This window comes from Nannospalax galili, unplaced genomic scaffold (assembly GCF_000622305.1).
Source record: "Nannospalax galili isolate Female #2095 unplaced genomic scaffold, S.galili_v1.0 scaffold915, whole genome shotgun sequence".
Lineage (NCBI taxonomy): Eukaryota > Metazoa > Chordata > Mammalia > Rodentia > Spalacidae > Nannospalax > Nannospalax galili.
Window position 1 is genome coordinate 414818 of NW_008336255.1, and position 27545 is coordinate 442362.

A 27545-nucleotide genomic window follows, 5' to 3' on the forward strand; every position below is an offset into this window, starting at 1 on the left:
GGTACTAAGGATGCAAGTGCAACCGATTATGACTAGTAATAATCAGATACATATAGTTTTGAGATGCAAGCACCAACATCTCAGTGTTAGTAGCAAAAACAATGAGTCTTTCTGCAAGGAACAATATATTCTAAAATGAAATGGAGCTATTTTTCAAAGGTTAAAAACTCATTCAATTTTATGTCTTACAAGACTTATAAACTGAGTTCAATATTGTGTAACTGTATTAATTCAACTGTAAACCTAGAAACTTACAGCCAATTTTGAAAGAGATATGTCTTAGCTTAGAAAATTGTTATTGAATATGTCAATGCTGTTGTAATGAAATGTTTCTTCTAAGTATTAATTATATTGGTTTAGGAAATTGGCAGTTATAGGTTTTCAGCAATAAGGCCTTTCCTTCAGGTTCTGGGAGGCAACCAAAGGCAATGGCAATAGTCTATATTGTTTGAAGAGTCTCTTTGCCTACCCTGGCTAACTACTTGGAGGGAGGTTTCCCATGCCAGGCACTGGAACTTTTGATAGAGGGCCTATATCTATTATGTGTGTGCACACACATTTTACATGCATATTAAGTAAGATTATAAAATAATACCTTTCCCTATGACTTTTCCAGACATTCTTGTTGGTACTAATCTCCCCTTCCTCTATCTCCTTCTACATTATTCCCTTCCTCAGTTAAAATCCCCTCCCCCATTTTCCCCATACACTCTTTGATGGAGCCTGTGTTCTGTTCTCTTCTCTAGAACTCCTTTGCCCCTTCCCCTTCTACTTTCTTGTCTTCTCCTGTTACATCTAAAGATTCAGAGCTACACACATATACACATATATAAAAATAGATTTACTGTGTGATGTGAACATATGATCTGAGATTGTGGAGCCTTGGTCTTTGTCTATTCAGAATCAAGATGCTGTCATCATGAGAACCACCACGATATGCCACTATCTGCTGCCCTCCTCAGATGCTAAGCCAGTAACATCTACCTGACCTGAAGACGCTGAACGTCAAGAACCATGAGCTGAATAAATCCTTTCTCTGTATATATTACATGACTCCTTTACTTTGTTTTAGTAATATATAACTGACTAATGCAGAAACCTGTAAGCTTTAAATACATATCACTACAAAACGCACAAAATATGTGGGTTTTGGCCAAATCATCTCCTTGAACCTTCACAAAAATCATGTGCTGCAGGTAGGGATGAGAAAATTTTAATTGTCATTTGTCCAAATGATCTTAAAGAAACTTTCCCCACCTTAATAATCTAATAAATTGTAAGACTGAAGCATTACTATAGTCTCTTTTTATTTGCTTGTTTAAGACAGAGTCTCCTTGTAGTCCCAGCTGGCCTATGTAGACCACAGAGATCCCCCTGCTTCTGCCTCCCAAGTGCTGGGATTAAAGGCGTGCACCACCAAGCCTTGCTCATTACTATGCTCTTAGTGAGTCAAAAATTGGTTTCCCCTTTCACCACTCTACTCCTCAATAATAATAACCAGGGGCTGGAGAAACAGCTCAGCAGTTAAAAGCACTGGCTGCTCTGGCAGAAGACCCAGGTTCAATTCCTAGCACCCACATGACAGCTAACAACCATACGTAACTGCAGTTCCAGGGGATCTGACACCCTCTTCTGACCTCCACTGGCAACGCACACAAGTACTACACTTACATACATGCAGGCAAAAACGCACTCATACACATAAAATAACAAATACATAAAATTCTTTTAAGAAAATAATAACCATAACTTAAAGCCAGATCACAGTCGTGGTTAAGTCACAAAAATATTATGAATCTATTAAAATACCCTGTGGCAGAATCTAAACCTATTTAGAATATAAATTAACAATTTATATAGGCTAGATATATATGGCTATATGCAAAGGCAACAGACCTGAAGGACTATCTATCTCTATTTATGTCTATTCTACAGTACTCATATATATTTAAACTTACCCAATAAATTAATGCCATCATTTACAATGAGCTGTCCGTGACGCAAGTAGTTCAAAATGGGTTCAAAGTACTCAGGACTTCGGTCAATTAAGAACGCTCCTCTATGGTCTTGCTTATTTCCCCAGACACCTGTGATACCATTTCAATATAGAAATCCCCCCATAAACAAAAATAAGGTTAGAATTTGTGGAAGAAACATTGCATAATATACCAGCAAGGGTTTACTCCTGTAAAAATTATTTTACTCCACTGAACAGTCCAGAAGGTCAAGAGTGATGATGTCATCTCAGATACAGGGTGATCACAGAAGTTGGGAAACAACATAACGCACACTTACCTCTGTCCTTGAACATGTGGGCCAGCATGCTGTCAGGCTCCTTATTCACTAAAGTGCTCCTAAGAATTCAGGGAAAAAAATGGATTTCTCCATGTGTCTTTACAAACAAACATATTTAAGTCAAGAGTCTACTTGATCTCAGCTGTTCTCTCACAAAGACGCACGCTACAACCGGGTAGGAGTAACGCTGGGAAACAAAAACATGCAGTAAGTGGCCAAAAGTTCTCTGACCTGCAAGTCCTCTGATCTAAATACTGCTTTAGTTTAATTTAAATAGTAACATATCCTTCTAGCAAGACACAATATTACAACATTGCTAACCTTACATTATCTGATCACATTAAGCTACTGTAGCCTCTAGAAATTTCAATAGTGCTCATTTTTACTTGTATTCCAAGTTTATTACTATAGTTCAAAGCTAAATTTATGCTTTGTAATGTTTTCTCTAGAATGGAAAGTGAACTTCATTTCACTTTTTTCTTCAAAAACCTTTCTAAAACTGGTTTCACATCACATACCATACAAAGACACATTCGACCATCTCTTAAGGAAATCAGGAAACTGAAGGAAACAGAGTAGACATAGTTGCTTTCATGCTAGCTACACACACACACACACACACACACACACACACACACACACACCCTACCTTGTTGTTGTGAAGTACCGCCCGCCTACATTTAATGTTAGCCAGTCTGTGTGGGGTCCTAGTAATCCTCCAGGTGGTTTAGAATCTGTTTGAGGATCTAGAGATGACATGTAAAAAATAATAAAAATATTAAGACAAAAGATTCTAGAAAGACAATGGGATCACTTTAAAAACTGAAAAATTATTTGGGTGATCTAGAAAAAATAGCCACTTAAGACCAGATTTTTGGATGCCAAAACTTTATGTCAGAATGGAGTAACTTAACTGAGATACTCAGGTAAGGAAAGTATGAACCAAGGTGCTTTCAAAAGCTTCACTGTATAATCAACATAAACTACACATATTCCAAGTTTATAATTTGATAAACTTTGACACGACTGTATATCTGACTTTTAGTACAGAGCCATAAACTGTTTTAACTTTTGAGATGCCAGAACACTGGCCTCAAAGACTCTCTGAGAAGAATGTCCTAGAGAACAAGTTTCAGACAGACAACCACTGGATACACTGATATGAGCCTGAAGGTAAGTACCAAGGACACCAGAAGGGGAATTCAGTGATGCCTGTAAGGAAGAGGACAGAGTCGATAACGGCTGAGTATTCTGACAGTGTGGAGAGAGGATTTTTAAATAAAAGGAGCAAGGCGTGGGCCTATACAGAAAATGTTTAGCTGTTTGTAGACCCTATTGATAAAGAAAATATTTCTTATGCCTCTGAAAATTTTAAATGGCTTTTGAAGGGGATGGAGTAAATGACGAACGAGACCCTGCAATTCTAGCTTCCTTATATTCTTGCAAAGGTAAGACAGAGGGTAAGTAAAAGCTTTTCAATCCTGAATATAAGCTGGGAGTATTAATGTGAACCTGTGAGATACTTTATATCATATTTCATGACAAAAATTCTCACTATGTAATACACTATGTATGTATTATATGAAATTTTATTTCTGGCTCTTCATGTACTTCCAACTATGGCCATCAAAATGGCCCTTACTAATTAGGGACTCATACCAGTCTCCCCAGCACCCACACTGCATCTCAGAATCCTTTGACACTGAATTGTAACAAAAATGTTGATTCCCATCTATGACAGGAATGTCCTGTTATACCAGGTACCTACGAAACAATAAAAGACTAACGAGGTTGTGTTCAAAAGACAAAGAGGTCTCCACTGGCTAAGATAGGACAATATGGCCATCAGTGTATGGAGAAGATTAAAAACATATAAAATATTCTTAAATCTAAGAATTCATAGTAATATACAAAAAAACCCTCTAATAGACTTTTTATTACTTTATTTTTGGCACTGGGGGACTGAACTCAGGGCCTTCAACACAGTAGGCACTGGCTCTACCCTTGAGCAATAACCCAGGTTGACTTTTTATTATTTAATGAATGACTTATTTGCTAGTGTGGGGTAAGTCAACTAACCACCGTCTGCCAACCACTGGTAGGTGTGTGAGAGGAAGAAAAGCTTTAAGGAGACAGAGAAGACAATGTATGTACTTTTAATTTGACAAATGGCTTAAAGCAAAGACCCTGAGAATCATCTCTACTCACCGAACACAGTGAATATAATACTTTAAAAATATGTAAGCACACACCCACTAAAGTAAGGATCTTTTCCAAAAGCGTCACTGTATAATCGACATAAACTGCATGAAACTAATAAAAAAATACTTAAGAAATATCTGCTGACTTACGCAATAGGCTTTTTCTTTTATTTCTATTTGACTATATACCCTTTCTTTCAAATGAAAGGGTAGAGACTGAAGCCAGGTCATGTTTTAATTGGTAAGATTTGATCAGCAGTAAAGGGCTATCAAACACTATGCAGGAATACCTAGTTACAAATAAATGATAAACTAGGAGAAACTTTAACAATCACTATCAAAAATAAATTTTAAAATAAAAGTTATAGTTACCAAAAATCAAAATAACCTACTCATGTCATAGTTAATAAATATGTACAAATCTAGAGCATTTTAAAGGCATGTAAGAGATTCCTAGAAAGCATATGATTACACAACAAATTAAAAGTAAAATTTTACATAAATCAGAATCAAAAAGAATGTGAAGAGCTGAGTATCATCAGTGTCACATGACGTTATAACTCCTCGAATTATTTACCATTTCATGTTTTTTCACTGTGGCAAACAAAGTTGGCTTTTAAGAAAGTCACTTACCAATAAATGGCTCTCCTTCACACACAAACAAAACATCATCATCCCTGGGAAAACCAAAATTTAAAAAGCCACCATCAAAATCTAGACACCACATTGATCAGCTGTTGACTATCGCAACTACTTAGAACTAGTCAGGTGACAGGCTTGGTCACTGAGCTCCCTACAAAGAAGCTGTCTTCAGTGCTCTGTTTAACCCCAACTGGATCTAAATTCCAGTAAGATCCTGTGCAGCAAAGTACTTTCTGAGATGGAAAAGGCAGAACCCACTATGAAATGCTGTGAACTTGTCTTCCTTATGATTGAAGAACGGACTATTTTACGCTCAGAAGACACACCTGAAGCCTGTCAGCTTCCGTTTTCTTTTCATTCTGTACCCTACATAAATTGCTGTGGTGCTTTCTCCAATCATTAGCTGCTGTGCACTTTAGATATTAAGATAAACTTTTGTACTACATTCAAGAAAAATAAAACCCAAAGCAACTCTGTCATAAATGCCCAGGTGCACATATCCACCACACCCCCAAATTTAAATATCTCAGATCACCTACCCTTCTGGATTATTAGTGTAACTCCTCCCCTGCCCAACCTTCCCATTATTACTGTCACTCAGTGACCTCCTATTCATCTTATAGGCTTTGGTCAGTCACAGCCATCTATCTGATAGAGGCTATTTTATGGGTCATCACAGGAATACCCTGAGTTTTTCTTGGAGAGAAAGTCTGTGATTGAAAATCAGGCTGATGGACATCACTCACTGATGTTAGCCAAGCACCCACAGAAACTAAAAATGAGGCTGGGAGACAGACAGAGGAAAAACTAGGAAATTCTACTTTAGTCTTGCAATGCAACTTATATTTCCAACCTACTCATCATGCTAGTTAATCTTTTTAGATGAATATGAAACTCATGAACAAAAACCAACTGGTAAACCTCTGCTCTGGCCAACCCTTCACTTCTCAGATGCCTAGTTTCCTTGTTTGTAAAATGAAGGGACTAGAACCAACTGCCTTCAAATGCAATATATTAAACTGAAGGCTTTCTGTCCTGGATTTGAATGCAGATTAATCTTTATACACAACATCATGGAAAGTATCACTATTGTCACACCTTCAATTCTCAAAACTCATGCTTTGCCAACTAAATGAAGTAACTCAAGCAAAGCAATTATGTTGCCAGTACACTCTACTTAAGTTTTGTGTTTTCTTTACCATCTTTTTGTTAAAACTTCCTCCTGCTCCAAAATTGTCTCACTCTTTGAGGAAGGAGTGACGTCAACTTGACACCTGTTTAAAGCGATAATCTGGCTGGGGCATTGAAAAAACAAAACGTGGCTTCAGAAAGCAGCATTGTGGAGGACCGCTAGTGTTTTTCTCTCTAGTTCAAATTTTATCACATTCAGCATGTACTCACAAAATTAGCTCTTTGTGGTGTTTATAAAATTCAAAGCATTCTTAGGAAATGAATTTAACAGTGAGAAGTTGCCTACAAGAGATTTTTAAAATAAAAAATTACCATAAAGAAGAAAATCTTATTTCCATATCGGACCTATGCAGAGACTATCACTATACTGAAATATGTTGAGGAATTCTATTTAATCAACACACTTTAAGCCTGGGGGATTTAAACTCCAAAGTTAATTCTGGATCATTACTTCAAAACCCTGTCTTCACAAGTGATGAAACTACAGCGTAAGAGAAACAGCATAACACCAAGAAGCCAGGGGCACACTGTTGACAGCTTATAAAAAGGTGACGGTTACCTGATCAAAGCAATATCATCAATCAGTCCACCTTTCCCATTATACACACTGGTGGCTTTTATGCCGAGTTTACTGCTGGCCACAGAAAGCAAATCAGACAAAGTTCCATATACAGCAACCACCTGCAAACACACCAGATTAATTTGAATAGCTTATACAATGAATTTCAACACTTGACAGAATTACCATTATACTACAACAAACAGGACTAGGAATATCAAAGAATCACAGTATGAGATTCTTAACAATACCCTATACATACTTACTTTGTACCTCATACTATAAAAACTCAAAACTAGAGAGTAAGAAATTACAGCCAACCAAAACCAACCTAGAATCTCAATGTTCAACACTAATCTAATTCTGAAAAGAGACCTGCACCTAAATCTTGATTGTGACATTTTCTAGCTGTCAATTGGCGACAAACTCTTTACTGTTGCTTTAACTAGCAATGAAGAAAACAGCAGCGTCTACCTCAGACGTTATTAGGAAATATGGTAACACCTAACAGCTTAACAAAGTGCCCAGGACCTCTGTGCCTAAAGTCCTTCTCATGTTGTTTTATATTAATCCTTTGTTATAGGAATGACTCATTTTTAGAATAGGAAGGGTTTAATGCTGTTTATTATGCCATTAACTACATAAACTATCATAGAAGTTAACTTCCCACTTCATTAATTTTTCAATAACTATTATTTTATATAAGCCAGATTTTAGCATCTAGCGCTCTGAATACAACACAACTGGGTGACAGTAAACTAGTCTGTCCTGCAATGAATCAGGCAAATGTAAAGGTGCATGCAATGGCATAAGCACGAAGTGGACTACTGTCTGTAGTGGAGGCTGTCCCCAGTCATAGCTCTAACTGGGTTCCCGGTGGCTGAGTTACACAGTTGCAGCACTGTCGGCTAAGATCTCTGAAAATTAGGAACAGAAAGGAAAAATGCAATGGAAGGGCCAAGACCGCCGAGGCCGTGCAGAATGACAGGCAGAGGTGCTGTGAGGGAACACAAGAGTCGCTCTTCTCCAAACACAACCACACCCATCATGGCTGCTATATGCCAAGGCCTTCGAAGTCTCCCTATCTCCCTAGCTGTCGCTGCGCCTTGTGCATTTCCGTACTGCTTCCGGTGGCTGACATTCTCCCTCCTTGATGGCAACTTTCTCAGCATTTCTTTCATAGTTGGGAACCATGAAATGGATGCAGCACTAACACATCTATGTGTCAGAAGCTCCTGTATTAACACATTAGATAGTAAGATTTTTATCATGACCTTTTTCAAAACCCATCAAATTAAACTGGTGTCTACTTCCGTATGATTGAGTTGGTTCTACTGATGCTTTGGTTGTTTCTGATGAAAAGGCCAGTCACCACACACTAATGCTGCACTGTCTAAAAGATAAGCCACTAACTACAGTTATTTCAATTTCAATATTTTAAAATTAAAAGCTTAAGAAATGCAGTTCGTTACACTACTTTTATGTCACGTGCTCTGTTGCCCCTCTGGCTAGTGTTACCGTATTCAACAGCACACCTGTCAACTATTTATGCCATCACATTTTGACTGGACAGTGCTGTTCCAAGAAACAGGGTAAAGCAAGGAGTGATGAAATGCCTAGTAGGTCTTCCCTGCAGCAGCAAACTAAGAGGTGGTTACTGCCATCCTCCCTTGCCTTCCCCATGAAATCAACTTTGACTACGCAACAGGGAACAAACTCCCCATAAAGACTTAGGTCTATTTACAAGGCAGTCAAACTTGATAGGCACTGTCTCGTAGGCTGGAAAACTGCTCAGGAATCTAAGTATAAATCGAATTCCAAGTTTATAGTATTATCATATAAGTCAGTCTAACACTGCAGCAATACAGTTTATTATCTCGCCAGTCATTCTCTCTCCCCTTCTTTCCTCTTCTCTCTTGTGTTTGTGCCAGGGTCTCACTCTGTAACCCGGTGGCCTGGGACTCTATGTTGCTCAGGCTCACTTCAAACTCACATCAATCTTCCCAGGTGCCTCACCAATTATTTTCTAATCTGACTTTCTATCTAAACTCTAAAGTTTCAATGGAAAAGTTTCGGTCAAAAGCTATTAAGGAGTTGGAGAGCTGGCTCAATGGTTAAGAGCACTGGCTGCTCTTGCAGAGACCGAGTTCAGCTCGCAGCACCCATACAGTAGGTAACAACCATCTCTAACTCCAGTTCCAGAGGATCCAACGCCCTCTTCTGAATTCTGTGGGTATTGCAGGACATGGGTGCACTTACATACAGGCAGACAAGACACTCATACACATGAAGTAAAAATTTAAAAACAAAATTTTAAGTTATTATTAACTTTGTGAACACAGCCAGTCAACTGCTGTCAATAAAGCTTACGAACAGCGCTAAAGGCACACACAGCAGGGCAGTGATCCCAGCTGCCAGGCAGAGTGAGATGCAGGACCGAGTCCGAGGCCAGGCTGGACTACACAGTGAGACCCTAGACTTAAAAACAAATAAAAAGTACCACTTTAGTCTTTGAAATCAAGAAAGTGAATGCTTCATTTAAATGGAAGGCTCTACTAAACTAAATATTTTATTACCTAATTCATGATAAGCTCAAATATTTCTTGAATGTTGAATGAAATCTCAGTACTTTCAGAGCGCTGAACTAGGTCACAACTTTTTTGTGTGTATCAACGATAGCTGTCTTTTCACTGATATTCAAGTAGAAAAATAAAGTACACAGTATAACAGCAACTTCAGAGTACCATTCATAAAATGACTGAAAGTAACTATCTTTGAATAAGAGCATAAAGCCTGATTTACTGTGATTTTTTAACTTTGTTTTCCAAATTTATTACAAAGAATCTGTATTACTTAAACAGAGACAGGGAAACATTTTAATCTATTTTAAAAGTCTCTATGCGCTAACACTTTTTTAAAGAAATTAAATAGTTGCCAATCTAGTAACCAACAATTTCCTTTAAGTGAAATAACCAGAGGGTTGTCAAGTAGAGAAAACAGAACCAATTTGAAGAATCATCGAGTTCTATGAATTTTAAAGTTCCCTCCAGTTGGGCAGGGATATTTGTTCACATTAAGTTACTCAGCATTTATCAACCTAGAATCATCTGTGTAAACTACAGTACTAAATACAGAACCGCATTATAGTATGAACATCTGAAGTCTCTGCATTCTATGTAAAGTGGAAAGCAGTTTTTAAAAACTTATCAAAGTATAATGTCTTACACATGGCAAAACTTTACAGCTGCTGAGGAGTTTCTTCATGAGAACTCTACTGGAAAAAGACAGAAATAAAGAAAACTCTTCTACCCAAAACGCTTGGTACCAGAAGTGTTCCAGACTTTTATTTTAATGTTTGCATTAAAAATTTACTAGGTGAGTACCCCTAATCTGAAATGTCCCCAGATCAGGACATTTTTTAAGATTTAAAAAAAATGTACATGAGTGTTTGCTTACATATATGTAACATGTGCCTGTGCCCACAGAGGCCAGAAGAGAGGGTGTTCGATCCCCTGGAACTGGAGTTACAATTGTTATTAGCTGCCATGGGTGCTGGGAACTGAACTTGGGTCCTCTGCAAGAACAGCCAGCGCTCTTAACTGTTGAGCCACCTCTCCAGCTCCTCATTTTTCTTTTAATAGAGTTAAAAAATTGAAGTAATATTATTCCTAGAAAATATGGCCTAACTACTTCTATGGTCAAGAAGGACACTATTAAAAAATGAAATTCTGGGAAGGAGATAATCAGTGGGAAGATTTGTGCACTACTGCTGGGAATATAATATACCACAATGACTTCAAAAAACGATTTGTAATTATTTCATAAAATTGAACACCTGGTGGGGTGGGGGGACACGAGGGCATGGGCGGAGCCTTAACTAAAATGAAAGGTTCAAGAAAAGTTACATAGAAACCTAAGATCTTGCAACCTAACTCAAGATTATACTTGGGGGTGGGGGGAGAGGACAGAACACAGGTGACATGAAAGAACAGGGGCTACAGGTGTAAGTGGGGATGGGGATAAGGAGATAGGGGAGGCCAGATGAAAGGGCACAGGTTAACCAAAACTAAGGATGTATGGAGAAGCTTTATGGAAATCCACTAGTTTGTAAGCTAATTAAAAAATATATAAAGAAAGGAGTTTGAACACAAGCACCCTGTTTGAATAAAAGCACCTTGGTGGAAGAGTTACTGGCAGCTGATGTTTGCTAAGGGGGGATCACTCTCCTTTGGGGACATGGTTGCTGGGGGGCTGCCCATATGCCAATGAATGGCCCTAACTCATGTATGCACAGACAGCACTGGTTGGACTTAGTGGGTTATTAATTTAAAAAATAAAAAATATAAAGAGGACATGAAGCTGGGAAGATGTTTGAGGGCCCGAAGGGAAGTCAGAAGGAGGTAACGGTGGGTAAATATGATTAAAATATATAAAGTACACATTTTTCAAAGAATAAAAATATTTTAAAATGAATATTTATACACTCTAATACCCAATAACTACACCTGTCACATATCTCAAAGATGTGGCCCAGAATCTATAATGTTAGAATCACCAAGAAATTTCATAGAAATATATACCCCAGCTCACTCAGCCCTCCTGGGGATGGAGCACAGCAGCACTTTCAAGTTCTCTCAAGTCCTCTATGGTTCTGGGCATAAAGTACTGCCCCCTTAATGTATGCACCAGAGTACATACACAGGACGTACATGAATGACAGCGCGTTAATATAAAGAAGATCAACAGCCACATGCTTGTTGATAGAAGAGATACACTGTGGTACTGTTTTAGTATAATGGGCTTCAATAAAGCAGTGAAAATGCACCATTATCACTGAGACAAACAATACATCAAATGAATGAATTCAATTCCAAAACATAGCAAGAAAGAAACACAAGACTCATGAGTGGCTTTTATTGGCTTCCTTTCACCCTGATGCACATCAGCAGTGTGTATCGCTTTCTTTTGTACGCATCAAACATACTATGAAAGAAGCTGAACGAACTCAGCTCTTACTGATGCTTGGATTTCAAGAGGCAGATTTTTACTTTTCTTCACCACTAATAATGTACTGGGTTCAGATCTGAATATATAATGCCAACAGCATATTTTAAACTAATAGCAAAGTTAGAAGACAGTCATTTTCGGGACCAAGAATGTGAACATCAGCACACAATGCAGACCAGCAGTTGGCTTGGAGGCTCACACTCAGGAAGTACTTGGTGAGTGCACAGTGAATGAATACTGTACACGAAGCCTACGGCCTGCCGGCTCGCTCCTGGCCGGCTCGCTCCTGGCCGTTCTTCTGCGTTGCTCAGCCATACATCACATTTAAGTGTCTGTCTTCATTTCATGGCTTCATGCCAACCCTCACATGAAATACTGCAGGAACAATGGCAGCCATGAAGCATGTGGAGAGAGGACGAAAGGTCCAAGCATAACCGACCTTTTGGGAGCAATTCAAACAATATCCTCTCACTATTAAGCACAGCAATGTTTTAGGACTCTGGTCTTCAAATGCTTCTGACCATGCAGCCCCTGGTATAACAGCCCCTGCCATGTGCTCAAACAGCTGTGTATTTAACTGTAAACTGTGTGGCACTGTCTGAAAAGAAAATGCTTTTCCAAATGACACTTTTATCTACTCACACTATGAATTGGCCAGGAAGAATTTTTTAAACACTTATCATTAAATTTGATGAGAGTCTGCTAAATATAAGCTCAAGTTTAAACAATGAGGTATTTTTTTTTCAAGTGTGTGTGATGGGGGCAATGGATGTGTGGGGGCACATGTGTGTCTACAGATGGACCTGTGTGCACATGGAGGCCAAAGGTTGATGTCAGGAGTGCTCCTCAACTGCTCTTCACCTTCTTGGGGGAGGGTGTCTTGACTGACTCATATGCTAGTCTAGCCAGCTAGGTAGCCAGCTTGTTCCTGGGGTCCTGTTTTTGCTTAAAACTACTGCCTCAACTCTCCAGCCCCAGAAGTTTTTGTTTTCTTTTCTTTTAAAAAATATTTTATTTGGTATGATTTTTATTTTACGTGTGTGAGTTTATTGCCTGCATGTCCATAAGTGCTCCCGTGTCATACAATGCCCATGGAGGTCAGAAGAGGGTGTCAGATTCCCTGGAACTGGAGTTACAGTTGTTATCTACCATGTGGATGCTGGGAATTGAACCCAGGTCTTCTGCAAGAGCCACCAAGTTACGTGCTCTAAACTGCTGAGCTACCTCTCCAGACCCTGTTTTGGTTTTTTGTGACAGGGTCTTCCTGTAGTCCCAGCTGGCCTGGAACTTCCTATGTAGACCAGACTTGCTATGTAGACCAGGCTGGCCTCAGTCTCACAGAGATCCACCTGCCTTTGCCTTCCTTGTGCTGAGATTAAATGCATATACCACCATGCCCAGCTGCCCTAAAAGATTTTTAAAAGAAAAATACTCCAAGGCCATTTGCCGCTATGTGCAGGAAACTATTTCTACATGTCTTCATAATTAGGGTGACCTTGTAGTATCACAGGCTAATAGTTCAAAGAACACAAAGAACAATATCCACTAAGGGAGAGGTTGACTGTTAATAGAAGCTTTTTTTTGGGGGGTGGGGTCTTTTTGAGACAGGGTCTCCAGCTGTCCTGGAACTCACTATGTAGACCAGGCTGGCCTTGAACTCACAGATATCCACCTGCCTCTGCCACCCGAGTGCCAGGACTAAAGGTGTGCACCACCACGCCCGGCCAATAGAATCTATTAAGTCAAACTTCAAATAGTCTTTTTAAACCGTGGCACTCTTCTGGTATCCTTTTTTTGTCACTCTTATCATGGATGTGAGGAACCACACACAGCACCCACCGAGCTTTCTCAGTGTTTACTGAGCTTCCTAATCAATGCTGGCTTCACCCTGTAGTTTCTTGGAGGTAATCTTTTAGAGTCACTTGACATTTCCATGAGGGTTAATTCAGTTAAGAGTGAATGATGTAAACCTCAGCAGAAGTGCCTGCAAGCTTCTATACATCATATCAAGCAATTGGCAAATAAGCTGCGGGCTATCGACCTTTTCATTTGTGGGAAGGCCTCTCCTGGAAGAAGACTAGACCAGCTCCACATGTTCAGTGACTAGAAGCTCCTGTGCTTTTCCAGATTAGAAAGATCAAGTTTTAGTATTATTTTATGGTTTAAGTAAAAATATAAATAATATATATTCCTTCTAAACCCCAAAGGATCATCTTATCCCCTCTGTGGATCCCTCATCTCCCTCAGGCAGACCCCTTCAGCAACATGAAAAGCACTGATCAGTTAACAAGTTTATTCACCCACAGGAAATGCACAGTGAGACATGATATGGGCCCTGTGTGTGCCTTCCCACCTGGGCCCAGGAGGACAGCCTGGAAGCAAGGTACAGGAGGAAACACCATTTGGAGAAACAGAATAGTCTCATGACCAGGAAATAAAAGAAGAAAGTAGGTAAATAAAGAGACAAGGTAAAATGATATTCTAATTAACAGACAGGAAATCAAATTGTTTCAGAATAGCACTTCTTTGGAGCATATTTTCATGAGCATCCTAGTCATGATCATGCCAACCCTGATTAAATAGTTGCTACATATGTATACATATTACATAACATACATAAATGCAAGTTGCTACGTACTGTTGACCTTTTGTCAAATGAGTCCTTTTAAGAGGAATCCACTTCAGAACATAAGCTCTGGAGCTATGCAGAAAGGACTAGGGTGTAATTTCTTTTCAATATTAAATCAAGCTGGTATCTCCACTTCAGACCACTATGATCTTTGCACACGAAACATACGCACTTATAATTATTTGAAATGTACTTTCCCCAATCTTTTAAGACTGAAATGATTTTCAGTAAATAAAACTAAGGTAAAAAGGTAAGCTTAAAAATTTTTAATTTGCAAAAAGCAACTCAAGTTTTTACAACAAAATTCAGTGGATTCAGAAGAGATTTAGAGCACAGTTAAGAATTTATGACTGCGTCTAAACATTTTGACTTCATGGAGAAACAACACTGACATTTTAATTCAGCTCTAACACTGGATATAATAAATCTTCAAATAACGGCATACATTTTAGTTTGAGTCTTAGCTAACTACAAAGTTGGCTAAGAAGTTAATGCTCAGAAACACCTATAACCTTCGTTACTGAAGCCCTGGTAGGACTTGGGCTGACTCTATTTTCCTATGACTATCAAATCTTCAAGAGCACCAAACTGCAGCGCACTGTGGTTCCGATTTCCAGAGTGTTTACTCCAAATTGAAAAGTGGCTGAAAAGCTGTTTTTTCATGCCCTTGTTTGGTCAGTTTTGTTATTTAAAAGTTTACTTTTCCGGAATGTGCAAGAATCAAAGTATTCTGGCAATCATAGTGAGGCCAGTCTACCTTGACCTGAGCCTTAAAACAGACTCAGTGACTCATGTATTCATTTAACCACATTCCAAGTCAACCTCAAGCACTCAACATTTTCCAAAGAACAACTTTCCTGGGTGGGGCGACAGGACTCACTGGGACAGGCTCCAGGGTCGCGGAAAATATTTAGCGCCACGCCCTCCCAATCGAGGCCTAAAGGCAGCTAAGTCCACTGTCAAATCAAGTCCTTCTAGTCGGCTGTCACCGTCCACTAGGAATCAAAACAAGGCGACGGCACAAAATCGCGTGCACAAGTTTGCACTGCGGCGGGGCAGGGGGACTGGGGCACCCGGGGGCGGGGCACGGCCGTCAGCACGCGCAGCCCTGCTGACCCCTCTGCGGCGCTGTCAATCATCTGCCCAGCGCTCCATCCTCACCTGGCCGGGTCCCCCACTCTAGGCATCCCTAGGGCTTTCCGGGCGGGCTGGCCATTCCTCAGCACCCGCAGGGACAGCCCGGGCGCCGCGGGAAGGGGCGGTTTTGGGGGGGGGGTGATCCCCGGCCGGCCGCCCAGGTGACCGACCAGCGCGGCCCCGGTGGAACATGCGCTGGCGGGGCCCGGACGCCAGGTCGCCGGAGGCCGCGCCAGCCACCGCACTGGACTCCCGGAGCCCCGTCGGGCGCACGCCCCTCCCGCCCGCCAACTTCGGCCGAGCCCAGCGCGCCCCTCGGCCGCGGCCCCTCTTACCTTGCCGTTCCGCGGGCTGCCGTTGAGGAACAGGGTGCCCCGCCGCATCGCGCCGCCCGCGCCCGGTCCCGCCGGAGCCGCCACCCTCGCGCCCGGCCCGCCACCCGCCGGCCCCTCCTCCCGTCCGGCCCCTCCCGCCTCCCACCCCGACTCCCCTCCCTTCGCCACCTTCCCACTCGGGCCCACTCTCCACTCGCACGCTCTCTCTCCCACACCCCGGGGTTGGCGGGTCTTCCTTCCCACCCCGCCCCTAGGCGCCGCAACCTGCCCGCGGCCCTTCCCCCAGCGCGCCCGGATCGACACCGAGCTGAGCCAATCGACTCTCGGAGCCGGCTTGCATTCAGCCAGTCAGAGCTCCGTATGGGGTGGGCTCAAAGGAACCCCAGACGGGGTGGAGGGCGGGAAGATAGGCCTAAGGCTGAGAGACGGAAAGGGGTGTCAGCCAATCAGAGCAGAACCAACAGACAAACGGACGCTCTATGAGTTATTGAGCAGGCGCATGCTGAATTCTGGCGAGAGTCATTTGCATAAATAGGCGGGGTCTAGGGACGGAGGCGGGACGATGAAGGCTCACCTACCAGTCAGCGCCTCGCTCCGCCTTAGCCCCTCCCTCTGGCCCAACCCACCTGGAAAACGGCTGCTGTCGGGATTGGTTGGTTGAGTAAACTAGCCAGCCCGTGGTTCTGTCAGGATTGGTCGAATAAATCGTTTTCGAAGTTTGCAGCAGCCAATCCAAAGGTGGAAGGCGGGGCTTTGAGGCTACCTGACGTGTTGTTCCGCAACTCAAAGAAAGTAGTCCCAGGACTCCGCGTAGCGCTGGTGCCTCCGGTCGGGGGCTCGGAGCGAACGGTAGGTCCTCTCGGAGCCGCGGAGGTCTTCCCTCCGTGCCGGGGGGCGGGGGGCGGTCTGCAAGGCGCGGGCTGCACTGTCCGGAAGGCGCGGAGAGATCCTGCCGCGGTGCGCGAGGGGCGGGGCCACGGTTTGAATCGAGCGGCGGGCTGCGCTGTGGGCCTGGTCTGCTGCCCTGGACGTGGTGAGGCCCGGACCCCGCGTCGCGCAGGCCGGCTGCTTCCCGGCGCCTCGGGTGCTTTCTGCAGCGGGCCTTGCGGATCGCCTAGCCAGGGTGAGAGGTCCGCTAGCGTGACGCTGGTTATCGTCCGCGGGGACGCGCGGGCCGCAGGCTCCTAGGAGAGGTAGGCCAGCCGTCGGGCCAGGGTGTTCGGCATGGGATCGGAACCTCGGGCTGACCCCATCCCGGGGTGGTGGGTTTATCACCTGCACTCTAAGGTGCACACTTCCGGGGCCCTTCCGACCCCCTCAGTGAGAGCTTCCGGAAATGAATTCACCTGCTTGCTGATGCCTGGAAGGCCCTATGCCCGGGGTTGCGAAGCCCACGCGTGTTAGTGAGGTCTGCTCTTGTTCCATCCTGAGCACCTTCCTCCCATTGTATAAAACGAACTCAAAATAATCCTCAATGCAGCCATGCCCATATTGCAAGTTGCATTCGAATTCAGACTCGAAGTTGATTTGTTGTCCAGTCACATTCGTTTTGACGTGGGACACGGTTATTTTTCATTATTTGTTCTTTGTTGTTTTGAACCCCTCATCTTTCAGATGGATGCCAGTTCTCATGACAAGCAGTTCCCCCCATCCCAGGAATGTGCCGTTCATAATTCCGGTATGTGCCGACTTATTGCTCTTGCGCAATTGAAGCTTTAAGGCTTTGTCTTGATCGTCTCCCTAAGCTATACTACCCATTGTCTGTTTTTCAGAAAATGCCTCTTTTATCTTGGGAACCGGGAAGCTCGTGATGCCTGATCCTTGCACCCCAGATACCTTTAAGTCACCTTTAGACTTTAATACAGTGACTGTAGAGCAGTTGGGAATAACTCCAGAAAGCTTTGTTAAGCCCCCGTCAGGTAAGAGTTCTCTTGCATTGCACTTTTTAAAATAGTATTTTTATTTTATGTGTATGAGCGTATTGCCTGCATATATGTAAGTGTACCAGTGTCGTGTCGTGCAATGCCATGGAGGTTAGAAGAGGGCCTTGGATTCCCTGGAACTGGCGTTATTGGATGGTTGTTAGCAGCAATGTGGGTGCTGGGTACTGAACCCAGGTTCTCTGCTAGAGCAGCCATTGCTGAGCCATCTAAGTTTAAAATGAACTAGTTGAACTCCATTTGCAAGTCTACTGATTTACTACTGTTGTTACCTGTTCTGAGTCTGCAGAGCTCTAGCACCCATGCACTGGTCTGCTAACATACTGGGAGCCGCAGGGTCCTAGGGCACCCAGCATTGTAGTATTCCTAAGTCAGTTGTGTTTTATGCTCACCTTGGAAAATAACATATGACCTGACACCCAAGACCCAAGAGGAAGTGTAAGTTGAACAGTCCTGCATTTTATGTCAAAAATGAAGGAAGCTGGGGAGCAACTACGAAAGATCACAAACATGACAGGTTGGGGTACGCCTTGTTCAAAAATCACAATCAGAAAATTGACTTAGAGACTGACTTCCTTCAAGTCTCAGAAATGAAATTCACCTGTGAAATCTGACCTAGGTAGAGAAAGGAAACATGGGAATGGAGTTCCCTGAGTTAGAGAACATGAAGGAGGATAACGCAGCACCAGAGGAGCCACTCATAGCTTGAATGGGACCTCGCCAAAGGGTTCTGTGCTGCCCAGAATCATCACCGAGTCCTAGAAGAGCCTAGATTTGTTTTGTGTGCATAGGCATGGGGCAAAATTTAGGATAGTATGCTGAAGGTAAGTTATCTTGGAGAAAAAGAACTGTCTTGGAGGATGCAGGCGTCCATCCCTCCCATATACCCAACATGGAGACGACTTCCCAAGACCCTGGTGGATTTCCAGAACAGAGGGTTTAACTAAAACGTGAATGTACTGATTTTTCCTGTGCATATATACCAGTGATTGTACTTAGTTTATAAATTAGGCACAGTAAGAGATATAGTCTAGTCATCTTTGAACATGCCCAGTGGTGTGTGTTTTACTAATCCAATTGGTCACTCTCAACCTAGTGAAGTTTAGAGTCAATATGAACCATCACAATATATGTTCTGCCCCCTCTCCCCCCGCCCCACGCTCTTTGCCTAAATGCTGTATTGCACTTCACCTTACCACTTACAGGAATAATTTCTTTGTGGCGTCACTGCTCTTCAGTTTTGGCTGTCCACTATTTAGTTAAGTTTACCTGAACATAAATACTGCCAAACCACAACTGCTAATAGGTAGGGAGAATATACATTGTAGACGCTCTGCAATGTGAATTGTTTTAGAATTTTCCCATGTAATGTTTTCAGCCTGGGTGCCCGCAGGTCACTGAAATCATGGCAGAGACACAGTTGTAAAGGTACACAGGTGAAGGTCCTTTCCTTCATAATCACAGAGAGATTCTTAGTCAACATCAAGTTGTTAACCACCCCCCTCCCCCAGTATAGGAACTGTGGAACACAAATGAAAACTCAAGTGTATTCATGTATTCAATCAACAACTTTAAATGCCTTCTGCATGCCAGGTTCTGTTCTAGAAATATGAATTAAATAGTAAAAATTCTGTTCATATATGAGCATTTTGCTGTTCATCTCTACTTAGCTTTCTGTAGCATGTATTTATTATGTTTTCTCTTTCATTACCAGCATAGGGCATGATTACTGACCATTGCTGTGTTTCGTTCCGATTCATAAGAGGATTTTGTTACAGGAAAGTCACCGTCTTACCTTAAGAAGGCCAGGCGACGATCTACAGTTGGTGCCCGAGGCTCTCCAGAAACAAACCACCTAATCCGGTTCATTGCTCAGCAGAGAAGGTTAAAGAATGCTGAGCGATCACCACTGGCATACAATTCCCCCCTTGAGGTGATTTTCCCTGTGTTCTCTTGAATGCCAAGGAAATGGTTCTGCTGGTTATGAGGCTGTTGTGTAGGGTTCTGCTTCCTAGGACATCTCTGGTTTGGATCTGGAGAGAATGTGCCTGTGTCTTGTAGGGACTATGCGGTTAGCGTCCACCTTAAGAGGTCTTGGGCAGGAATGACTTTCTGGTGGAGCTCTCTTGTTTTATTTTATAAACTTAATTTTTTCATGAAATGGAGTGAAGCCTATTTTTCTCCAACCTTTTTCTTTCAGTAGCTTCTCTGTGTTTGTAATATCTTCATAGCTGTGCTGGTTGGGGCAGAGAGAGTGGACAGGAGGCATTGGGTCAGCGTGAGATGGATTTAGCAGTTTTTCAGATTTTATCAAAATAGTACATGCCCCTAAAACAAACAATTCAAGGCTTGTTGTGAAAAACATGGGTCCAACTTACCATTCTTAGTGCAGTTTTAATGTTGACCTTCTTCTTTTTGAATATTTCTCCTGTTTCCACTTCCTTGGGCCCTTGGAGGTCCCTGACAACCTTTCAGAAGGTCCAAGAAGTCAAAACTGTTTTTTCTTTCTAATTTTACTAAATGTTACTTGTTTTGTTTTTTCTACCATGTTGATGTTTTTTACGCAAGAAGCAAAACGAGTGATGAAACTGCTAACGTGTGAACCCGTGACCACATCGTCACTGTCATTTTGTTGGCCCTTGCTAGGCATGCTCAGGGAATAGTGCTAGTTTTGCTTTACTGTTGAAGCACTAACAATGATAAATTTTACTATGGGACCCTCAGGTATGTAATGAAATGGGTGACCACATCGTCACTGTCATTTTGTTGGCCCTTGCTAGGCACGCTCAGGGAATAGTGCTAGTATTACTTTACTGTTGAAACACTAACAATGATAAATTTTACTATGGGACCCTCAGGTATGTAATGAAATGGGAAATCTGTATTGAGCACTTGAGAAGTGTGCTGAATCATTTTTTATTAGATCACACAACCAGTAGAAAAACTGGTTTTTCGGACTTGAAAATATAACTGACATTGTCTCATAAATGAACAGTAAAACTGCTGAAAAAAAAATCCCTGAACCCTGTCTTACCAATAAGGAGGTTTACATTTTCAAGTGGAAATAGAATCTTAGAAAACATGTAGTAACCACAGTGCACTTAACAACTTCCTCATGATCAGTGGGGATAGTAACAAATGAGTTATTTGGATATTGCCTAATAAAAAGCCACCATTTGGAAGACGTGTATAGCACAGTGAGCTGGTAATTCCCAAATGATCGGTGCATGCTGCTGGGAAACCTGTGATGGGTAAAAGGTGTCTTACATTGCAAGCACACAGATGGATTTGTGTCTAGAGGTTGGCATCAGATGTCTTTGATTGCTCTCGGCCTTATTTTTTGAGATAGTTTCTTCACAGACCCCTAAACTCATCGCCATTTCCGCTAGACTGGCTGGCCTGTAAGTTCCCAGCATATGCCTGTCTCTGCCTACCCACCATCCATTCCAGCACTGCAGTTACAAGCATGTATCACCTCGCCCAACTTTTATGTGGGTAGTGGGATTAGAACTCGGGACCTCAGGCCTGTGTAACAAGCTCTTTTACCTGAGCCATCTCCTTGGCCTCTGAATCTCTTAGTAATTAATACTCCGTTGTGCTTATCTTATCTGGCATTCCCTCCCCGCAGTGCACAGTATAGAATGAACTGTCTCTTCACGTGCTGCCCAAGGTCTCCAGTCTTCCAGTAGATTGCTTATGTCGGCATTCAGATGATTGTGTTATGATCCTGTATGCTGTTCTGAGCTGGGTTTTTATGCAGTTGCCTTACTCTTTCCTTTGGGTCACTTCCCAGACCACTGTGTTCTCATTCCCTTTCAGCACCTCCTCTCTTCCAGCTGCTTCTGCCTGTCCGTGCTGACTGACTCCGGGTGTCTCCTCGCCATCCTGCCTTTATTCAGAGGCACTGACACCGGGTCTCAGCACAGTCCAGGCCAGTCTGGAACTCTTGATCCTCCTGCCTCAGCCTCCCAGGTGCTGGGATTGCAGGCATGTGCCACCGTGCCTGTTCTCTGCCCTGCTCTCTCCTGTTGCTCAGCTCAGAGCAGCACACAGGATCGTAACACAACCACTTTAACCTTGCTCGCCTTTCAGCAGCTGTGGCTTGATGTCCTTGAGACACATTCTCATTTGGTTTGTGGGACTGCATGTTAGCCTGACTTTGTTCTATGCCACTTGTCACTTCTGGTTCATTTGCCGATTCCTCTCCTTCCAATTTTTCCTTTGAAAATGCTGATATGTCTAGAGCTCTCTGCCCCTTCTCCCCGCTTTAAGCATCATCTGTTGACCAATGTCCCTGAAATGTCTCCAGTCCAGAGATCCTTAGAGCTCCAGGTCTAGGTAACAGCTGCCTATGTCGTGACACTGAGTGTTAGGTAAGAATCTCGAGCATAACCTAGCCGTGTTAGTTACTTCTCATTGCTGTAACAAGATGCAAGAGAAAAGAAGCTTAGAAACAGAGTTTATTCTAGTTCAGTCCCGTGAGGAGGGCAGGCAGGGGCAGTGGTGTGAGGTCATGTTGCCCCTGACAGAGGTGAGGCCTCCGCTGCCCTCCCTTTGTCCTCATTCAGCCCACCGGGTGGTGCCGCCCATTTTCAAGGAGGGTCTTCCCTCCCTCTTTGGAAAGATCTCAACAGACATGCTTGTCTTCTAGACGATTCTAGTCCCAAGTAGACAATCAGGGTCAGCCATCAAACTGTCTCAAGACTGAGCTGTAGATTTATGTTTCCCGGCACCTTCTCCAGTCCACTCAGGCCAACGCCTCAGTCTGTATTTCTGTCTCCCTCAGAGCCCAGGAACAACTCCTGTTAGCTACTTTTCAAAAGCTTATGTGAAATTCCTCATATCTGGTAGCTTCTTGCCAGGGTCTCCAACTGTTTCCTCCTAACTGGTCTCCTTTTTCCTCACCCTATAAACAGTACACAGATCAAAGCAGAAAGGTGTTTAAGAGTAAATCTGATCCTTGTCTCTGCTTGGGAAACCCCCTCATGGTTTCCTATTGAAACCTAGATTGCTTTTGAAGCTAACGTCTGTTTCCCTGCTCTGAGCCCTGTCCACCTCTGGCCTCACTCCCACCTCCAATCAGTGGGCCACAGACCTCCCTGATTCTCTTTCCACCAGCGGCCTCAGCTTGTATTTTGTGCAGTCTGCCTTCCTCTCAAATCAACTGCCTCTCATTGTGGTTTCAGTTCAGATGCCCTCTCAGAAGTCTTTCCTCACTAGCAGCATCAGTGTCTTAGCAGCGTCTCCAGAATCTTCAGTATGTTCTCAGAATCTCGCCCTGGAATGGGAATAATTTCTGTACCTAGGAATGCTGCTATACCAAGAGACTATATGAGGCAAAAGCATTGCAGTTACTCGTCTACTTTGGTGATTAACACTGTTCTCTTCTTCCAGGGGGAAGTAGAGCAAAAAGAATGTTAACTAGGGAAACAGAGTGTAAGAGTGCTCTGAGTTCCTGAGATACTAAACCAACCCTAGCATATTCAACTATGAGTACACGGGCTGCTCTTCCAGAGGACTGCATTCAATTCTCAGCACCCATGTGGTGGCTGACAACTGTCAGTAACTCCAGTTCCAGGGGATCCAACACCCTCTTCTGACCTCTGCAGGCATTGCATGCACATGGTGCAGTTATATACATGCAGGCAGAACACATAAAATAAAAATAATATTTTTTAAAAATGAGTAAACCAAAAAAGCACACATTTGTGATAATTGTGTGCCTTTAAGATAGTCTCAGTCCTGTAGACAAGTTGCCCACAAGCCTGTTGGGAATATTATGTGCTGTTTATGTCGTAAAGGTTTACATCAAGTGTTATTTAAGTTTAAAATGTTCTGTTATATAGTAGATGGTTTTTTTTATATATGTGTTTAACTGGGAACAAATTTAGATATAAGAGCAGATCACTAAACATGCCATTGGGATTTTAACAGTATTTTCTTCATATATCTTAAAAGAAGGTAGTTTTTTGGGGTTAGAGAGATGGCTCAGCGGTTAAGAACACTGGTTGTTCTTGCAGAAGACCTGGGTTCAAATCCCAGCACCCACATGGCAGCTAAAAACTGTCCATAACTCCAGTTCCAGGGGATCTGACAGCCTCTTCTGTCTTCTGTGGGCATTGCCCAACATGGGTACACTTAACCTACACGCAGGCAATACACGCATACACATAAATTAAAAATAATCAAAAAATATTTTTTTTAAAAAAGGTAGTTTTTTACTTTTGCCCATTTGGTGAGGATGTTAAGATTGCCACAAGCTCCTTATCCTGGGAAATGTTAGTAATCCAAGTAATAAAAGAAAACCTGGATAAAGAGCTTAATCAGTAATTTATTTTTATATAATCAGAACTCTTAATTTTAAAAACATTTATTATGTTTATTGTGTATGTGTGAATTGCCTGCATGTAGGTAAGTGTATCCATGTCGTGCAATGCCTGCAGAGGACAGAAGAGGCTGTTGGATTCCCTGGAACTGGAGTTAGGACAGTTGTTAGCTGCCATGTGGGTGCTGGGATTCAAACCCAGGTCTTCTGCAAGAACCGCTGAGCCACCTCTCCAGCCCTCAGAACTCTTAATTTATACCATTTGCCTGTATCTGGTACTTCCACCTCAGGTAGTGCAACTTCATTTTTTTCATCTTGGACTTAATTCATCTTGAGCAGGGTTCCCACTAAGCTCCTGGGCTTGTGCCGTCTCTCTCTGTGTCTTGAGGGAATGGCTGAGTCTCAGCTCTGAGGAAGCAAGTGTCCTCCAGATCTTATAAAATTGGGTAAAGGTAGCCAGGGAGAGGCAGGGTAATGTGAAATTGGGGGTCAGAGCTACTGGAGGACAGCCTGTGTGCTGTGTGCCGGCCTCCTGGGGTGGAGGGCACCTGTGCAGGAGGACCAGCAGCGGCCCGGGTTGCAGGTGGTGGCCTGCATGTAACATGGTAAAGGTCCTGGGTGAAGATGACCTCCAGGGGATGCTGTGAGCACGACCTTTGACAGAATTTCAGATCGAAGGCTCATTCTGCCCTTTCTCCCTTGCCTCAACTCTGGGATTCAGTTTTCTGTGTCTCCCTCCTTATAATTTCTGAGGTCGGTTTCTCACAAACATTTTTATGCTGAACTTTGCCTTGTATGCACTATTTACTGATCCCATCTCAGATGTTGAATGCAGAGGTCAAACCCCTTAGAATCCTTTTAAGTGTTGTTTATTTCCCCCAAATAACTAGGAATGTATTTGTCTAGGACCTTTGTAAAAACACTTTGTACCTATTTTAGGCTTCACTTAGTGTGGCTCAGACACTCCATTAGATTCTACTCTAGCCAAGGTATAGCCATGCATCTGGGGTGCACTCAGCGTATAGCTGTGCATACGGGGTACACTTTGTTGAGGATTGAGTATCAGCCTAGAATGTGGAAACTAAACAGATTTATAATTCTTCTGTGTTCTGTGCTTGTAACAGGTCAGCCCAGGCCTGGACCGCAGTGCTAATTCCTTAAGAGTGCGAATATCTGCTTTCCAGTCAGCTTTTCACTCCATCCAGGAAACGGAGACTCTGACTGGCAGCCCAGCAGTCGAGACGTCAGGTTTGGATAAGAAAAAGATTAATTTGCATGGTGTGAAAGCAGTTTTTCAGAGCACAGTTGTGTCTATAAATGGAGGCTAATGTAAAATTTGGAGTATTTCACACAAAAATTTGGATTTTGGTTTTAGTTTTTTGTTCTGTTTGGGTGGTGCTGAGGCTCCAACCCAGGACCTCACACATTAGATAAGTGCTCTACAGCTGAGCCCCACCCCAAAGCCTGTGCTTTCTCTTGAAAACCTGTGTCCTTATTTCCAGTTATGATGGTTTTGAATTCTAAAGTGACCAGAGCTAATTAACTCATTTTCCCTTAGAATAGGGTACATGGCAAGTTTAGGTTTATAAGTATTGATTTTTACAAAAGTATTGTTCAACTTTGCAAAAACTTATGTTAATGGCAAACATCCGACACGTTAGCCACAAGGAGATCCAGTCTTGAGTGTCTAACAGCCTGCTGTATCCTTCGCAGTTTCTCAGAAATCTTAGTTCATTGGTTCTTTTCTTCTTTCCAGTCATTTCTGGATTTTTCAATCACAAAGTACTTGAAGCTCCAAAATGTGACAGAATCTTGCCGTCCTGCACACATAACTTTTCCTGGTGCTTTACACTCTTGTTTAATTCCCTTTTGAGGAATGCACTGAGTCTCCCCATGCATTGTGACACATTTGTACGTGGTACACTGTTAGCAGAAGTCCAGTCCATCCACTTCTACAGTATATGACCCAATCAGAGATCTGTCTTAATTTGCAGTTAGCTAATTTTTGAATTGTTGCCTAGGTTCTGAATTATTTTAAAAAAAAATATTTCATTGTAATTGTTAAGTCTTTAAAATCCTTTTTTGTAGGTAGAAATAACCAAAGCACAATATGGTTGCAGTTTTTTCACAGAAATCATGTACAGTCAAAGTAAAGCACTATTAGGACATGACCATATTCTTCAGGGTTTCCAGTAGGTGGTCTGTGGGCCAGTGCATCAGGGGTAGCATATTAGGGCTCTCTGGAGGAACGGAACCAGTAGAAGGAATATATCTCACAAGAGGACATGTTAGGTTGGCTCACATGATAGGGGCTTATAGTCTCACAGTGCTGGCTGCACACTAAGGTGCAGAAAACCAGCAGCTGCTCAATCCATGGGACTGGAGGCCTCAGCAGCCCCAGTCTGGTGCTGAAGGCCTGCAGAACTGTTGGCCATCATTCCAAGTTGGAAGATGGAGAAGGCTGGATAGTGACATCACCAAAGGATACAGTCACCAGGAAGGACTGAAAGAAGGCAGGCAAAAGTAGTGTTGCTTTTGTCTCCAACCCTTTGTACCTGGGCCCCTAGGCAAGGTGCTACTCTCTGTGGGCTGGGGGTGGGCGGGGCCACCACCACTCAGTCCTAGAGAATGTCCTCACAGGTCTTTCCAGAGACATGCCTATTAGTAGATTCCAGATCCAGTCAAGTTTGCAAGATTAGCCATCACAGATAGCTATGAATGTTGCCAACAGAGAATCATAAACTTAAAACTTAAGGGGTGTGTGTGTTTGTGGGAGGGAGGGCAGGAGGGAGGGTCGTGAATGGACTCAATTGCAAGGTTCTTGAGCATGAACTTTGTAGATGAAAACATCCTGTTGCAATGTCAAAAGGCTGGACATGCCATTAAAATAAGGCCTCATGGTAAATTTAGGAAGAGGCCATAACAGAAAAGGCAAATGTATTTTAGTACATCTTTATACAGTTTAAGGTCAAAACCATAATTCTGATAATTCTTTGGGGTATCACATCCTCTTGCCTTTCAATTACATCTTTTTTTATGTTTTATTGGGGGAGTATATTTTGTTGAGTTTTAGAGGAGGCTTTTTGCTTATTATTATTTTATTTTTTTGATCTTTTTGAGACAGGATCTCCCTGTAGCCCCAGCTGTCCTGGAACTCCTTGAACTCATAGAGATCTGCCTGCCTCTGCCTCTCCCCGAGTGCGGGGATTAAAGGTGTGTACCACCATACCTGGCCTACGAGTTCAGTTTTTAATGGGTGAATAATGTTCCATTGCATATATATC

General features: G+C 42.7%; 2 protein-coding genes across 7 annotated transcripts in view; one reads left to right on the forward strand and one right to left on the reverse strand.

Annotated features, from left to right (window-relative positions):
* Window positions 1–16225, reverse strand: part of Kctd9 (potassium channel tetramerization domain containing 9) — a 39411-nt gene extending 23186 nt beyond the window's left edge. The window contains exons 1-6 of one of the 6 annotated variants that reach the window (XM_008830963.3): window positions 15997–16225; window positions 6889–7010; window positions 5130–5173; window positions 2945–3041; window positions 2296–2354; window positions 1959–2087 (exon numbers count right to left, since the gene is read on the reverse strand). In XM_008830963.3, coding sequence (XP_008829185.1) covers window positions 1959–2087; window positions 2296–2354; window positions 2945–3041; window positions 5130–5173; window positions 6889–7010; window positions 15997–16044 — 499 coding nt within the window. In that variant the 5' untranslated portion in view covers window positions 16045–16225. Of the gene's footprint in view, window positions 1–1958; window positions 2088–2295; window positions 2483–2944; window positions 3042–5129; window positions 5174–6888; window positions 7011–15996 lie in introns of those variants that run through there. The other 5 variants (XM_029562458.1, XM_029562460.1, XM_029562459.1 and 2 more) reach the window with 5 other exon arrangements.
* Window positions 16226–16976: 751 nt separating this feature from the next.
* Window positions 16977–27545, forward strand: part of Cdca2 (cell division cycle associated 2) — a 36233-nt gene continuing 25664 nt past the window's right edge. Inside the window, exons 1-5 of the mRNA XM_029562456.1 lie at window positions 16977–17189; window positions 17611–17674; window positions 17769–17915; window positions 19715–19869; window positions 25386–25565. Coding sequence (XP_029418316.1) covers window positions 17611–17674; window positions 17769–17915; window positions 19715–19869; window positions 25386–25565 — 546 coding nt within the window. The 5' untranslated portion in view covers window positions 16977–17189. The remainder of the gene's footprint in view (window positions 17190–17610; window positions 17675–17768; window positions 17916–19714; window positions 19870–25385; window positions 25566–27545) is intronic.